General features: G+C 43.4%; 1 protein-coding gene across 4 annotated transcripts in view; it reads left to right on the top strand.

Moving 5' to 3' along the window:
- Positions 1-17,208, top strand: part of TRIO (trio Rho guanine nucleotide exchange factor) — a 372,133-nt gene that overhangs the window by 331,297 nt on the left and 23,628 nt on the right. For all 4 annotated transcript variants that reach the window (XM_060009655.1, XM_060009656.1, XM_060009659.1 and 1 more), the window contains exons 36-42: positions 959-1,129; positions 3,684-3,779; positions 10,032-10,180; positions 11,304-11,370; positions 12,931-13,034; positions 14,547-14,616; positions 16,817-16,906. In XM_060009655.1, the coding sequence (XP_059865638.1) occupies positions 959-1,129; positions 3,684-3,779; positions 10,032-10,180; positions 11,304-11,370; positions 12,931-13,034; positions 14,547-14,616; positions 16,817-16,906 (747 nt within the window). The remainder of the gene's footprint in view (positions 1-958; positions 1,130-3,683; positions 3,780-10,031; positions 10,181-11,303; positions 11,371-12,930; positions 13,035-14,546; positions 14,617-16,816; positions 16,907-17,208) is intronic.

Genomic DNA, 17,208 nt, shown 5'->3' with positions numbered 1-17,208 from the left:
GCTTATATCTTGTCCTGAGTAGAAAGCACACAGTTAATATACTTTGCTAACCCAGCAGTAAACACTGGATTATTCCCATGTCATCGAAGATAAATGTATGTAGGTCAGCCAGGAATTATTTTTAATTTCCCCTTTTTTGGAGGAGGTGGGAGCTTAAAATTATACTGCAAGGAACCGAATTCCTTTATGGTCCCCAAGATGAACCTTCAGCAGTGTGGTGTCAGTGAGGGGCCCTCAGAGTTTTTAACTTGGACCCCTATCCCCCAGTTCCCTCACAGGCTCAAAAAAAGGCAGAGAGAGAGAGAGAAGACAGGATTTGTGTCGTTCAATGTATTTTGCAGATGTGGGGTTTCTGCTGCCTTTTGCCCGGGCGTGTTTTCGCCGTGGGTTTTCACAGGAGCGTAGGGTTCATTTACGTCCTCATCTCTCTGTTTTATATACTGTGTCCCCGTGATAGAAATGAAAAACTGAAATTTTTTTCTAAAAGTAAGAGTAGGGGGAAATTAATGGGATACTTAACTCAGATTCTTAAAGTACACCTTGAATTGTATTTTTCTCTATGTCCTCCTGACGTCAGTGAGTTTTATTTGAGCAAAGTAACAAAAAGTGAAGTATGAGACTAGAGAAACTAAGGGTTATGTTCAGATTTTTGAACCTTCTTTTTAAATGGGCTTCTGGAAGATCAGATGTGTTCAGAGCCTAACGGTTAACGTTGGCAGTCCCTTCCCAAGACACTGTCAGTGGCCCTTCCCTTGTCCAAGTTGGCAAGCGAGGGAGCTGGGTTGCTGGAGGGAGTGGAAGCTCCCGCCAGGGTTGGAAGGAGCTTGGCCTTGACTTCTGCTCTCAGTTTCGATCCCGGCTGTGCTTTTCCAGTTAACCCCTGAGGGCTCAGTTTCTGTGAACTGACATTGGACAGTCAGGGCCGGGTTCCAATGGGCGAATGTCGGTCTGGTTTCAGAGAGGCCGGAACGAGGGCCTGAGCAGCGGCACGCTCTCCAAATCCTCGTCCTCGGGCATGCAGAGCTGCGGAGAGGAAGAAGGGGAGGAGGGGGCCGACGCCGTGCCCCTGCCCCCGCCCATGGCCATCCAGCAGCACAGCCTGCTGCAGCCGGATTCACAGGACGACAAGGTAAGGGGGGCCCACGCCCACACCGAGCCTCGCCAGGAGAGGGCCTGGCGGTTGCCTGCCGCTGTGCCCCGGCCTCCTTGCAGGACATAGAGAGCGACCCGGGCCGTGAAAAGGCACCTGGAAGATGCCTTTCACCCCAAAAATATAGATAGCAAAGGCCATTTAGACTAAGCTGTAGGGACCCACGCAGTCTCTCATACACGTGTGCTTGTATAAATACGTTCAGTGCATTTTTAATGGATGCTTTCGTAATTGCTACTTTTCAAGTCATTTTAATTTTTCTCACTGTACTAACCAGGGTCCCTGAGAGGGCAGAGAAGTCGCACGCCACCTGCGTGATTGCATCCTAAACGCACATGAGCCCATCTGGTTCTCTCTGTTAGGTGTCTGCAGACAGGTGTGGTTTTCAGATGGGATGGTATTGCTGTCCAGTTCCTTTTACCAACATGGCAAACATGGGTCAAACCGGAGTTTGTCAAAGTGCAGGAATCAGTTCAAAACCATGAATTTCCTCTTTGGATGTATGCAGAGGCTTCAAGCCAAGTAAATCTTATTTTTTTGTTTTCTGGGCTTTTTTGAGTTCTTACATAATCTAAAATTACTCTGTACAGCCCTAAAATATCAAGAAGGAAACCTGGTAACTGTGGCTTATACATCCTCTCAATTTCTGGCCCATCCTGCTTCTCCAAATTGGCAGGTGTTGAAAACCATCCTATGGAGTCATTACTGGTGCTTTTTTTTTGGCAGAAACTAAGGTTTCTGAATAAAACAGATGTTTTCGTCAGTTTTCCCCCTTCTTCCCCTTTTTCCTTCCCTGACTTCCCTCAGTGCTAACACAGTCACTCGCTGGATGGGCCCGTGCGTGATGACCCGGGGTCGCCCTGGTTCAGTGATCGACGGCCGTGAGGCCAAAGGCCGATCACGCATTAGCCTTAACCTAAGGCGCCTTCTCTGTAGAACTCCTCTTCTCCCTCCTGCTCCGGGGCCCTCAGTGCACAGCAGGGGCGCAGTGGGCTTGGCAGAAGGAGGGAGCTTGGGTTCGAGTCTGGGGTTTGGAGGGCATCTGAGGTACAGACCCCGTGCCATGGGCGGGGGGGGGGGGGGGGCGGTGGGCAGGGTGGCCTGAGATGGGAGAGAAGCTCACGCCCCACTGCCCAGAGCAGACCCGCCAGGAAGCCAGGCTCTGACAGCTCCTGGGTTATTTTGTGGCGTTCTAAGCCATAGCTCTTTAAAAGCAGAAAACTGGAATTGCGTAAATGTGGAGGTTAGCCGAAAGTGAGGTGCCAGGCCTGGCTGACTTACTCACCAAATAAGAGGGTCTTTTTCTCCACTGAAAGAGTGGATTGCACTATATTCTTCTGTTTGCCAAAGTCATTTATCAGTTATTGTGTTGCCTCTTTGGGTATTACCCACAGAAATTCTTCCTTTACAAAAGTCTATAGTGATGTTCCCGGAGAGTATATTATCTTGTGACTAATGTTTTGTTTTGTTCTGTTTTCTCTTTTCGTAAACTTTCACTGCAGCATTATGTTGATTTGTGTTCCGTGTCTGTTTTGGCTCAGTTTCCTTACCTCTCCATTTGAATTTTTTCCTTGTTTTCTTCACCTCATCTTCCAGATTTCATTAGACCAAGCCAACATTTGTTTTGCCAAGTGCATATCTGGATCCGCATTGTAACAGCCTCGTTGTAAACGTATAAATCCGTATCTGTCTGCTGTGAGACATGCATCGTTAGGACAGCTAGCCGTGTGTCACATGCATCTCTGCTGTCCTTAATATGAAGCAAGGTTCATATTACACCCCTCTTCTAGTTTCCAGTAAATTAACGGTGCAAGTAATCTGCAAACACAGCGTGTTTGCTAATTACTGAAACTCGAACTCAGTAGCCCCTCCCCCAGATTCCTTACCTGTCCACCCCTGTACACCCCGACTCTAGCCGTAAATGGCATCTGATAGCTTGTGAGGCCACAGATCTCCTGTCCTCTGCACTAATCACTGGGGAAGTGGATGGCACAGAAAATGGTGAGCTTGTCCCCCTCTTCCCTGTCTGGCCAGTACTCCCGGTTCCTTTCCTTTTCTTGTTTCTTTCTTTTAACCCCATCCACAAAGTAAAGCCATTTTTAGTATCCAGTTTTGTTTCCCGATTTTTTAAAGGGTTCACTCATTAGCCCTTAAGCCTTTCACTCTTCTGTTGATCAGATTCTCTGCCTTTTCCTCCTTAGCCAGTAGCCTAGCCAGCAGTTGCAAAAGTTAGACTTTTCCCGTGCCCAGTCACCTCTTTGAAAAACATTCTGATGGTACATGACTGCTGATTAGAAACAGACTTTGTCTGCTTTCCACATGTATCCCAGACAGGTCTTATTTAGTATTTCATGTCAGAATATTGTAAATTTTAAAAGATGACTTTAAATAAATGCAAACAAAGACAAACTTGTGGTCTTTTTGTCTGGAATTACTTTTGAAAGGAGATTGAGCTTGCAGGAGAATTCTGTCTGCCCAGTGACTAACACGAGGCATTTCCCTCCCCCTCTCTTTTTCTCAACTTCCTCCATAGGCCTCTTCTCGGTTATTAGTCCGCCCCACCAGCTCCGAAACGCCGAGCGCAGCCGAGCTTGTCAGTGCGATCGAGGAACTCGTGAAAAGCAAGATGGTAAGGCTCCCCAGAGACTCAGGCTGAGGTCTGGAAGCTGCTCCAGGGTGCTACTTGTAGGTGGGCGGGCCCTCGTCCAGGTGTGGCTCTGGTCTGCAGGACAGAGTTCGGGAAGCCCAGGCCCACCCTCAGGTTCAGTAATTGGCTTGAAGGACTTACAGAACTTAGAGAAGCCGCAGATGCGGTTCATTGCTGTGAAAAGACACAGGTGAAGATCAGCCAGGGAAGGGGTGCAGGAGCAGGTCCAGGAGGGTCAGGTTCAAGCTGCCATTGTCCTCTCCCAGTGGAGACTCTCCCCACCTCGCACAGTGTGTGATGATATGTGCAGGGTGTCACCAGCCAGGACACCCCCCGCCCCGCCAAGCCTTGGTGTTCAGAGTTTTTATTTGGGCTCAGTCACATACACGAGGGTGAGCTCACATGGCTCACCCTTGTCCCCTGCCTCTCCAGGGATTAAGACAGGACGTGGACCAAAGCCCTCATCCAAAGTCACACTGTTAGCATAGACTGTCTGTCTTAGCCCCCAAACCCCAGGTAAACAGAGACTTCATCAGGCAGGACATTCCACAGGCTTAGAGGGACCTCCCAGGAGCCAAGGTCAGTCCTTTCCTGCACCCACATTGTCTGCGGTGCTGGCACCGTCATAGCCAGTGTGGTCAACTCCAGTCTTGTCCGAAGCTGTGCACAGGGTCATTGGACTCCCAGGTGCCACTGGGAGTCTCTCTCTCTGTCTCTGAGATCTTTCACTTGGGTTTGCAGTGTATGAGAGAGAAGGGTTTGCATTGCTGTATAAGGGCTTTATTCTTTTTGTGACCTCTCTGTTGCCAGTTGGTCAACATGGATTCATTTAATAAAAGCCCCAAATCAAATGTCGATTTATTGAAGTTAGACAGGTTTGCATTGTTTCTAACAAATTCAAGTCAATAAACTTCTGTGTTTCTTTAGTTTTCCTGTGAAATAGAAAACCCAGTAATGGTAACAACATTTTAGACTAGTATATCCTGCTACCCTACAACATCTTTTAAAAGTCACACCTCCTAAAGTAAAAGCCCTTGGCCTCTCCCACATTCCATTCTCCATAAGAGTTTGATGTTTTTCCCTCCAGCCAGTTTCTTTGTATATACTCCCCACAGCAACCCTACGAGGTAGGCATGTACTATCATATTCTCATTTTACAGATGAGAAAACTGAGGCACACAAAATGCTTAAAAAGTTGACCAGCTGCTAAGGGGCAGAGATAGAAATCTACTATAATTTATTTAAATAAATTCATAATAATATATATCAATTGTTTTCACTTTTCACTATTATAAACATCCATTGTTCATTTATATGTGTGATTAAACATGTAGGGTAAATTTCCAGCACTGGAGTTGCTAGATCAAAGGGTATACAATTGATCCTTAAACAACGTGGGTTTGAATTTCATGGCTTCACTTACATGCAGATTTTTTTCAATAGTGAATACTCTAGTACAACACAGTCTGCCCTGGATTGAATCCACAGAATCAGAACCACAGATACCGAGGAACCACGTATACAGAGAGTCAGCATCCCAACCCCTGCATTGTTCAAGAGTTAACTGTACTTCTTTAAAGTTAGGAATTTATCTTCAAAGCCAGTATTAACTAGGTACCATGTATATAACTCCAGTTTCTTCTCCCACCCACCCCTAAGCAGCTTCTAATGAGGCTGGTTGACTAGGTCAAATGGGGAATTGTATCCAAAATTCAGACTGACAGGTATTGCCCTGCCGTAGCTGGAATTCTCCCTGCTTGGCGTTCTGTGCTGTGATCTGAGAAGGACGCAGTGGGCTTCGAGCTTAGACAAGACATTAGGCAGGAGGGCTGCTAGGACTTGGTAAATAAGTCAAGAACTTGACTCCACTGGTCAAAAATTTGGGATCATGTCAGTAGGAACTGAGCTAAACCACATCCTGGCTATCTTTTTGAGAGACAAGTTGATTAATGGTCTAAAAAGATGCTTAAATTATATCTAATGAGTTTTCAAGCATTCTTAAACATCCTTAAACATTTTCAAAACAGCCGTTTATACACATCAATTATATGATCATTAAAATCATTTTTGTCTAGTTATTTAAGTAGTTTTCCCAAGGAATGTTGTGAGACAACACTTTGTCAACCTGCTCATCATTATTCTGCAAGTATCTGAATGGATTACATTGTGAGTGGGCTGAGTTTCATGTGTAATTAATTCAGATGGACTTCAGATGGAGAGGAGATCTACGGTTGGTCTCTCAGCTCTTACTGCTTTACTCCCCCTTTTAAGTTCTGAATAATTAAACTTTATCCATTGAAACTGACTTATTTCTACTCACTTATGTCTCTTCTGAAGTTAACGGGCATAAAGCTGTGGGCAGAGTGGAAAGGGCGTAGGTTTTGGAATCAGATAGGTGTGGGTTCAGACTCCCCTACTGACCGCTTCCGCCTCTCTGAGCCCATCTCTCAGCTGGAAACAGGGGATGGTAAACCGACTGCTGTTTGTTAAGCTCCCAGCCGGGTTCCCTCCACCTGGGCGCTCACTCGTGCCTCCCCTCCCCGTTGCAGAACCATATTTAGGCTTTTTATGGTGAGCGCATCTCTTCTTCATTCTACATGGAATGCAATCTAAATTCTGCCCTCTTTTCAGGGGAAACAACTCTCCCTTGGTTTCTGGTCACTAATCCTCAAACAGGAAGTACTTTTTGTCACTAAAACCTCTAGTGAACCATTTTAATATCCTTCACCCTGTCATGCTCCCCATGACTCTGAGTTACTCCTGCGTATTTCACCGTGTGCTGTGGCTCCTTGGTCTTCCTGTTCGTTTTCCTGAGGGCCGTCTCTTAGGCTCTCATGACTTCGTGATCGGATTTGAATGCTGAACCATTATCCCTCCAAATCTGTGTGTGCAGTGGACTGGGAAGGCGAGGGGAGAAGGTGTCCTGCTGTCGTGCGGTGTGTGTTCAGGGAACTGACTCTCTCCTCGCCCTGAACCTGCGGATTCCGTCTGAAAAGGAAAAACCGCCCTGCACACCTTCCCTTGGAATTCGCCTCTCTCTCCACCTCCACGTTCCTGATCAGTATTGGAAGGTGTGGGCAATGGCAGCTGACAGCTGCAGGGACTGAATTTGACTTTGGAGTTTTCTTCTCTTTGTTGATCTGAATATAAAGGGAGATACAAGAAAGAATGAAAATCAATGAAATAAACATGTAGCTCAAGATATTAGAAGAACAACAGAATTTTCTTTATGAAAGCAGAAGGAATGAATTCACAGAGATAAAAGCAGAAATGAATGAGTTGGAAAACAGAAAAATAGAATAAGAAATAAAACCCAAAATTTGTTCTTTCAAAACATATGGACTTCAGGTAACCTTCCAAAGAAAATAGCCCAAATTCACAAAAGAAGAAATTACAAAGGAAAGATAAACTGAGGGAATTGAAACAATCATGACATGTTACTTTGTTCAACGCTTTGAAAGCAAATTTGAAAACCTGGATGAAATGGGCAGTTTCTTAAGAAAATCAGTTTACCAAAACTAACCTCAGAAGAGCTAGGCCTGCACAGGTAGTCTCTCTTCATTTAAGAAACAGGGAAAGTTGACAAGAACCTACCCACAAAAACCCACCCAACCCAGAAGGTTCCACAGATAATTCATCCGAACATGTAAAGTCCCAGTAATTCCAGCTCTGGGGCAGCTTTGAGCCTTTTCACTCGCGCACAGTCGGTGGGAGAGCCGCTGGGCGGCCAGGAGTGGATGGCACAAGCGTGACTGCAGCCTTGGGGCGCGCCTGCACCCTCCCTGGCCACCCACCGGGGTCCACACCAGCACGTCCAGGAGAGGCAGCGGAAGGAGCCTGGATGCCACTGGGGCAGGTCCAGACGGGGCCTCTCCGCCCACTCCTCTGCGTGAGCGGCCATCTGGAACCTTTCTTGTCTCTCTCTTTGCTCACAGTTCAAGTGACCGTAATTAAAGCTAACGAGCTTCAGCTGTTTCCTTGCACATCTGGGCAGGAGACAGCACTGCTGCTCCCTCCCTCGTCCTCCAGCCTCCAGTCTCCTGAGTCTCCTGTCCAAGGCCTCCAGGACCCACGCGCATGGACCAGGCGCTGCTGCTACCACGAAATGTGTGCTTCCACTAGAGGTCAAGAGCTATTTATTTAAAAATAAGAATGCTACTTTCCCATCAAGCCCCGTTCCTTAACTGTTTTTCATAACTAAGAGCAGGAGTTGGTGTGTTTGTACAGCTCCATGGGTTTGAACAAGATTGCAGGAACAGACTTGGTGTTCTCAAAGCTGTGCTCAGTGATGGCGCCAGCTTCAGCCTGTTACTCTTAGGGGGGAAATAGGACAAGCATCAGAGGTTTTAATATGGTAGGAAATATTAAGTGTTCTTGTAGTTTGTATTGGGCTTTTGTTTGAAGAGAAGTAAATCACATTTTCCCTGTTAAGTTGCTGAAATACCTTTTGGTCATCTCTGCCCAGCCAGGGTGCTTTGAAAAATTTAAAAGAACTATCACCTATTTGCAAATGATGTGACTGACAAGGGATTAATCTCCAAAATACACAAACAGCTCATGCAGCTCAATATCAAAAAAAAAAAAACAATCAAAAAATGAGCAGAAGACCTAAATAAACATTTCTCCAAAGAAAACATACAGATGGCCAACAGGCACGTGAAAAGATGCTCAACATCCCTTATTATCAGAGAATGCAAATCAAAACTACAATGAGGTGTCACCTCACACTGGTCAGAATAGCCATCATCAAAGGGTGTGGAGAAAAGGGAATCCTCCTACACTTTTGGTGGGAATGTAAATTGGTACAGCCAGTATGGAGAACAGTGTGGAGGTTCCTTCAAAAACTAAAAGTAGAGCTACCATATGATCCAGCAATCTCACTCCTGGGCATATACCCTGAAAAGATGAAAACTCTAATTCGAAAAGATACACGCGCCACAACATTCACTGCAGCTCTATTTACAATAGCCAAGACATGGAAGCAACCTAAATATCCATCGGCAGATGAATGGATAAAGAAGATGTGGTATATATACACAATGGAGTATTACTCAGACATTAAAAAAAAAGAATGAAATAATGCCATTTGCAGCAACATGGACGCAACTAGAGCTTATCATACTAAGTGAAGAAAGTCAGAGAAAGACAAATATGATACCACTTATATATGGAATCTTGAAAAATTATACAAATGAACTTATTTACAAAACAAATAGACTCAGAGACATAGAAAACAAACTTACTGTTACCAAAGGGGAAAGGTAGGGGGGAGGGATAAATGAGGAGTTTGGGATTAACAGGAACATACTTCTATATCTAAAATAGATAAACAGCAAGGACCTACTGTGTGGCACAGGCAACTGTTCAATATCTTGTAATGACTGATAATGGAAAAGAATCTGAAAAAAAACATATAGCTGAATCACTTGCTGGATACCTGAAACTAACATGACATTGTAAATCAAATGTATTTCATTTTTTTATAAAAGGCACTATCACCTCTACCCCTGGTAGTTTTGTGAATTCAGGTTAAGAGAGAAAATTAATAGGTACCAATTAGAAAGGAACCAGTTGCTGATCATTATAACACTAACCCAGGGAGAAAAGTCACCAATATTCAACTCACAGATTTATTGATCACCGAAAAAGTTGTGTTCAAGATTGGCATGGCAACCACTTACTAAGGAAGAAGAAAGTTGCGAGCGTCACAGAGATAGAGATTAGTTTTAGCTGCATGATCTCTGTGCATTGAAGTACGAGTCTGTTTAATTAAAACAGAGGTTTGCTAACATTGCTGCATGGTCCACCGGCCAGGAATGTGGGCAGTGTGTCTGGGTACACCGGCCTGAACGAGGCGACTGCACACACTTCTGAAATGGTCATGCTTTCATGTGACAGGAATATAACTGGAAAGAAAATGGCTAGATTTGAAATGGGTACAGTCTGTGGTATTGTTTCTAATTATTTGGTAACCAGGTACAGAATATATGAACAGGTATAAATTCACCGTTCTTTTCATTCTAACTCTCCTCTTTTGTGCAGCCCCTCTTACTCAGTTTCAGAATTAATGCTGGGGGTTTTGTTGCTAAATACGATGTGATTTCACACACATAGACTCTACAGTGTTGTAATCAGGCCTTCTGTATTTTCTGACGTATGAGATTTTCTGGTCCTAATTTCAGCCTCATGCGCTGTGTAGGCAGGAGGCCTGACGGGCGATCTGGTTTCTTCTAGGCGCTGGAGGATCGTCCCAGCTCACTCCTCGTGGACCAGGGAGACAGTAGCAGCCCCTCCTTCAACCCTTCAGACAACTCCCTTCTGTCCTCCTCCTCGCCCATTGATGAGATGGAAGAGAGGAAATCCAGCTCTTTAAAGAGACGGCAGTAAGAAATGTTCTCATTGTCCTTGTTTGGTGGCTTCCCTCCTGGCTTTGTCACCTACGAAGCTGTGGCTGGAATTCATCTCTGAGTCACACGAGGAGGACACCCAGGGTCTCTCGCCGAGCGATTGTACGTTTGTTTGCAAACGTACAGAACCTCAAGAGGGTGCAGTAAGCCATAGCTGCAGCTTTTATTGTTTTATTTGTATATTATACTTTATTTATAAATAAGAATGATACAAGAATATTTTTTGTCACTTCTGGTGAGAAACAGCCGTACTTTCTATTATATACATAGTTGTGAAGAAAAAAGAAGATAACATAAAATTAAATGCAGTCCCCAAAGCTTGAAACATACCTTAGTGGTAGAGCTTTTCAGTTTCAGTTAAAAAGTCTTGAGGAATATTACAGAAGGTTTAAAATTGCATTTGGAGAACAGGAAAAAACTTAACCAGCTGCATGAGTACAGAGACTTGGTTTTATTGAGTGCTGTATCCCAGCACCTAGAGTGGCATCGGGTGCATAGGAGGTGCCTGGCCAGTGTTGGCTGAATGAATGAATGAACAAACCAACCAACCAACCAACAAACCTTTTTAGGTCAACTGAGGTTGTTTGCTGTAACCGATCAAGGAATTGTCTTCTATTATCTGAGTGGCCTTAAACGGTTACTGAACCTTACGAAAAGAAATACTTCTGAATGATGTGATCAGACCCAAGGCTTTAAACATCTGAGTTAAATTTCTTTTGTATGTCCAGCGAAGCTTAAAATGACTTTATCATGAAAACACAAACAAGCAAAAGCCCTACTTCCTTTAACATCTTGCCTTTATAACAAAGTTATGTCTGTCCTGCTTTCGGTCCTCATACATGTGATCAGAATCCGGTGCTGTGAATTCCCGGAATGCGAGGTGTCTTGTAACCTCTGCAGCACCCATGGGTCACCCACATGAACCTGTAAGTGACTGGGGACACACAGGAATTGGAGATCCAGTTGTGTAAGTTTGAGAGGTCACTTCATAGCCGCCCCTGCAGAATCTGACCTGATGAAAACAAAAGGGCGGATGAATTCATTCAGAAAATTCCTTGGATTGTGGGTGGTAAACGCTGTTTTTTCTCTCTTTTTTCAGCTACGTTTTGCAAGAATTAGTGGAGACAGAACGTGACTATGTGCGGGACCTCGGCTGTGTGGTGGAGGTGTGTGTTTCAGAGATGTAATAACCTGTGTCCATCCGCCCTGAGGGTTGCCACGGGGGGTGTTGTACAGGACGGTTGAAAGCTGATACCTTCTCAAAAACTTTAAAAATATTTTTGACTAAAACAAAACACAATAACAACAACCAACAAAATATTTCTGAAAAGTAAAATTTAGCCAATTATCTCAACAATCGGTATTCACTTTTTAAAGGCTTTTTTGCATGGTGCCTCTTGACATAGTCTCTTCTTTTTATAATTAAGTTTTTAAATATTATCTCCAACCATTGAATTTCTTATATGGAAATCTGGCCTTTAATTATTTTACAAGAGTGGGTATCACCACAGAAATGAGGACATCATTGGTTGAAAAGTCAATGTGACCAGCTATGGATTCAGTTACATCGTGAATCACCTGGGTTCAGAGCTTGGTCTGTGGCTACCACCCTAGGCCATTTGCTTGTAGTTTTCACAGAACGTATATGTCACCACTTTCACTGACCAGAAGTTGATACGTACTTTGTACCCATAGCAAAACCACTGCCTTTCATACTAAATCAAGGGCTCTTTCTAGGCTTGTCCCTGCCATTAACTTTAGGGCATAATCATATTAATAAACTCAACTTATCAAAAAGCTATTTTTATAATATAAAAGTTTATCACTTATTCTTTCAACTTTGCAAATATGTACAGGGCAATACTTTTTGGATGTACATTCCATTAAAAGTAATGGCTATTACAGTTAATTGCGTAACATAAAGGATTAAACATGCTTGACATGTCTGTAATCATTACTAACAGTAACTTGAAAACTTCAGAGCTTCTTGTACAGGCTGAATCACATTCAAGTTATATAGAAGTTTTAAACCACATTTTAGCAACATAGTTAATCAACTGTTATTAAAAATCAGTTTGTGAAAAGTATGTTGTTAAATCCGTGTTTAACAAATTATGTAAATAATCCAAAAAGAAAAGAAAATCTGTTTATATCAGATCAGTACCGAGAACAGAGGAAATATGCTTCTGGCCAAGTATTTAATCTTTACAAGCTGACAAGATGATTTGTTTTATGAAACCATTTACATTTATTTAAACTTTCCAATTCCTCAGAAGAGTTTTGATCTTTGAATGCTAAATAGTTTAGGGAGAGAAAATCATGTCAGTGAATGTAACTGTATTTCAAGGGCCAGTTAAGGACACATTTCACAAAGGGTTGGGTTTTTTTTTTGTTTGTTTTGTTTTGTGGTACGCGGGCCTCTCACTGTTGTGGCCTCTCCCGTGGCGGAGCACAGGCTCAGCGGCCATGGCTCATGGGCCCAGCTGCTCCGCGGCATGTGGGATCTTCCCGGACCGGGGCATGAACCCGTGTCCCCTGCATCGGCAGGCGGACTCTCAACCACTGCGCCACCAGGGAAGCCCCACAAAGGATTTTTGTTCTTACATAGTTAGTTTACAAGACAGTGCATATGTCTTTTTTATCCTTTGTGGCTCTCAATCAGTAAACCATTACTTGATTCAAACATGTTCAATGACATAATCTTATCTTTAAATATTTAATTTTAGGGCTACATGGCACTTATGAAAGAAGATGGCGTTCCCGATGACATGAAAGGCAAAGACAAGATTGTGTTTGGCAACATCCATCAGATTTACGACTGGCACAGAGAGTACGTAAAATGCATACCATGCTCGTTGGCGGACAGTCTGTCATCACCCGCTAAACTGCATCACGCCAAGCGAACGAGAAAGGATATTTGTTGATTCATTTCATTTCCTTACCTATGTGGCCCCATGGAGGTAGCTGGTGTAAAGGAAATATCGGTGTTCCGAGGCCTTTGCTGGTTGCATTTCACAGCACGAGGAAGTCTCTTACCTTCTTTGTGCGGACCCATCCAGGTTGCCCGTGTTGGGAAGGCTGGAAGCCCGGGCGCCGAGCCTGACCGCCTGGGTTCACAGCACGGTCCTGACCCCGAGCCCTTTGCTTCCCCTCTCTTTGCCTCCATCCTTTCCTCTGCACAACGTGGGTCACGGTGTTACCCTCCTCATGGGATTTTGTGAAGAGTGACTGAGTTAATACATGTAAAGCACTTAGAATAACATCTGCATAGAGTGAGACTCGGTGAGCGTTTCTAATTAGAATTGCAGCCACCTCTTTAATAAATCCAAATTACTGTTAGAGAGTTTTTTCAAGTCAGCTTTAATGGGGAAAGTAGACATGATTGCCCATGCAAATCAAATTTGATCCCAGTACCTTGCCACACCTGTCCTAATCTACAGTGAAACCTATTTTAAAAAAGGATATTCGGTGCTGTCATCTAGTCATCTGCTCCCAAGGCTGGTTTTAAGCTGTGGCAGGGAAGGGGAAACAGCACAAGGCTCCTGGGACGACCAGACAGAGAAATTGCTCCCGGCAACGTGGTGTCTGCCGTGGTGTGCGCAGAACTAGGGGATACTGAATCCTCAAGTGCAACACAGTTCAATGTAGCATTTATTGGTGTACTGGTTTGCAGGTTAGTAAAATACCAGATACAAATATCAACATATGGAAGTGATGATTAAGGTGGGCATACATCTTACCAACTACTGTGGCCCAGAAGAAGTGACGAGTGGTTGTCCCCAGCTGCTTTGTTTCTGTGGATACCTAATTCTGATCTTAGTGGAAGCTAATATGTGTCACCTAGAAGTTGATTTTGATAATATTTGAGAAAACTTTATAAAGCCAGCCCAGGTAACATTCAGTATTTTGTATCTGTTATTATCCAATTTGAGCCTCCTAAAAATTACCATGGAAAGAATATGAAACCCACAGGTATGAGGACCAAGTTTTTAGAAAGAAAAATGACCAATTGCTTTGAAACATTTATTTTTTACCCCATATTCAGATGGGATATTACTGTTTGTGTCATTTAAAAACAAAGTGAGACAAAAAGGTTGATTATCCAGAGGAAGGGAAGTTTGCCAGTCGAGGGATGTCTCACTCTGCCTTGCCTTGTAAACCTGTGTCTCTTTCTGTTTTCTGTCCTAACAGAATGTTTTCAGTGTACATTGTATTTGTTAAGCATATACTTTACACTTCCCAATTGTTTTTGTCAAAACAGAATATTTTGGAAATATAAATCTCAATCTAAAATTAGCAGGCCAAGTTGGAAATGGTTCTAATATTTCTCCTTTCGTTTCAGCTTTTTTTTAGGAGAGTTGGAGAAGTGCCTTGAAGATCCAGAAAAACTAGGATCCCTTTTTGTTAAACATGTAAGTACAATAGCATTATTTACATTCCGTTCTGTATTGTCATATTTAGTAATTGGCTTGTCAGATTAAAGGTGAACTCACGTGTGGGTTACAAAAGTCCTCACATTAAGAATAAAATCAGACTGTACAGTGGCGGCGAGCTGGACTCAGAATCCCCCGTTGCTCTTCTACACGTGAACGAGCAGCTTTCCCAGTCACCTGGCCCCAGTTGGCTGTTCAGTTCACAAACAGTACAGGATGGTCAGAAGGGGACCAGAGCCAGACCAGAAGGAGGAACATTTGGGGATGTCTGTAGGCAAACAAGTGTCTGGTGCAGGTGGTGAGGTATCGAGACGTGCAGTGGGTTTAATATAATAACCAAATTTTTGTGTGTATCTAAAAGAAGCATGTTAACGGTAAAAGTTTGGGGGTTTTTCTAGGAAAAAATACTATATTTTCAAAAAATTAGTGACCAGGATTTTTGTATTTTTGCAAATCTCCTTAATGTCTGGCTTAATAGAAGACAGATGCATTTTTATATCAGTTTCTGTATTGAACCTATTGTAGTGTGTTTTTTAGTTAAAATTTATGAAGAAAATCCATCCTCACAGATATTTGGATGGAAAGGGATGAGTGTTTTAATAGCCTTTTCTGATAAGTATAGATAATTTTCTTGGATACTGCATCAGAACTCAACAAGTGAGAATTTCTTAAAGGTTAGTCGCAACATGGAATCTGAAACCCATTGGTGAACTTCTCTCTTGCTGTTGCGCTAGAAGCCATTGAACTGTCTCACACTTGAAGGCTCTTTTACCCCTGCACCAGCTTGTGACATCCTGCATTGTAAATTCTGGTTCACTGATTCAGACAGATCTTCCAGATGTTGAAACATTTCAATAAACAGTATCAAGAAATCAGATTTGTTCATTGAGTGTTGTCAGTGTTCTTTAAGTATTTAAGTATTGTCTTTAAGTATCGTCAAGTTCCAGGTAGCAGATCCATGTTTTCCAAAAGTGTAATTGTTTGCTTGACAGCTCAAGTTTTCATCATTAATAGACATTGCAGGTTGTTTGCCTTGAAATGACAGGCTTATTTTATTCATATTCAGGAAACTGCCTACCAGATACCCACGTGTAAATAATTATAGTTTGTGTCCATCATTCTTTCAAGTAAAAATGGTCCATGAAAACAAGCCGTCGGTTCAACTCATGGCTCAGCCACACGAGGGCTTTTCCTTGACTACTGTAGCACGTGGCACACGTGTCACGAGGATCTCCATTTTGTCACAGGAACGTTAAAAAGATGTATAGTCCATGGTTGAGGGGTTTTTTTGGTATTTATTTATGTATGTGTGTATGTATGTATGTATGGCTGCGTTGGGTCATTGTTGCTGCGTACGGGCTTTCTCTAGTTGTGGTGAGCAGGGCTACTCTTCGTTGCAGTGCGTGGGCTTCTCATTGCGGTGGCTTCTCTTGTTGCGGAGCACAGGCTGTAGGTGCTCAGGCTTCAGTAGTTGTGGCACGTGGGCTCGGTAGCTGTGGCTCGCGGGCTCTAGAGCGCAGGCTCAGTAGTCGTGGCACACGGGCTTAGTTGCTCCGCAGCATGTGGGATCTTCCCGGACCAGGGCTCGAACCTGTGTCCTCTGCGTTGGCAGGCGGATTCTTAACCACTGCGCCACCAGAGAAGTCCCCATGGCTGAGTTTTAATACAACGAATTTTTAATCACTTCATCAAGGACATCCTTAGGTGAAATTGGCATGTGTAGCAGTGAAAGATATTTGCTAAGATGCCAGCAGTTTCTCCCACCACTGGTTTTGCACATCACTACAAATGGTAGCGCAACAGAAAGGGCAGATGACAGCTTAGTATTGTTTGGAAAATAGTTTTGATCTAATGGGTCCCCGAAAGGCCTCAGGGACCCCAGGGGTGTGCACACCACACTTTGAGGATCAGGGCATTAAGGGATGGCTCGCTGCCTTCAGTATTTGAGACTAAAGTGGTTTTTCTAACCTCCTGAAAAGAGCCAGGCTTCCTGGGACCACTGGCAAGGTTTGAAGAGGGGGAGAATGATTCTTCGTTTAACATTAAGAACTGTGTCCTTTCACTGCCTCTCGTATTTGCTGGGTAAAGTGTGTGGTTTTAAGAAACGTTCCTTTATGAATGAGCTGACACTTGCATGTGCACCTGTGTTCTAACCCATCTGTGTGCCTTTCATTCCTAGGAGAGAAGGTTGCACATGTACATAGTTTATTGTCAAAATAAACCAAAGTCTGAGCACATTGTCTCAGAATACATCGATACCTTTTTTGAGGTAAGACCTAAGTTACAAACAAAGTATTTCTGAATCCTTTGTTACAGTTGATTTCAAAAAATTGAAATATCATTTGTTTCCCAGGACATTAAGCAATCCTCAGGAAATCTAGCCTCAGTTATATGAGTTCTGAACCTGTATTTCTTTCCTATAAATCAGAGAAATGAGTGTAAATTCAAGCTGTGATCGTATCCCTTAGTATTCAGAGGACTGGGGGCATGGTTAAAATACGGGGTTTTAAAAATCAATTTCAAACTTAAGCCTCATTTCAAATTCAGAATAATTCATGATCTAGACTTTTA

This window comes from Delphinus delphis, chromosome 3 (assembly GCF_949987515.2).
Source record: "Delphinus delphis chromosome 3, mDelDel1.2, whole genome shotgun sequence".
Classification (NCBI taxonomy): Eukaryota; Metazoa; Chordata; class Mammalia; order Artiodactyla; family Delphinidae; genus Delphinus; species Delphinus delphis.
The sequence above is the reverse complement of the archived record's forward strand: the minus strand, read 5'-3'. Positions and strand labels throughout refer to the sequence as shown.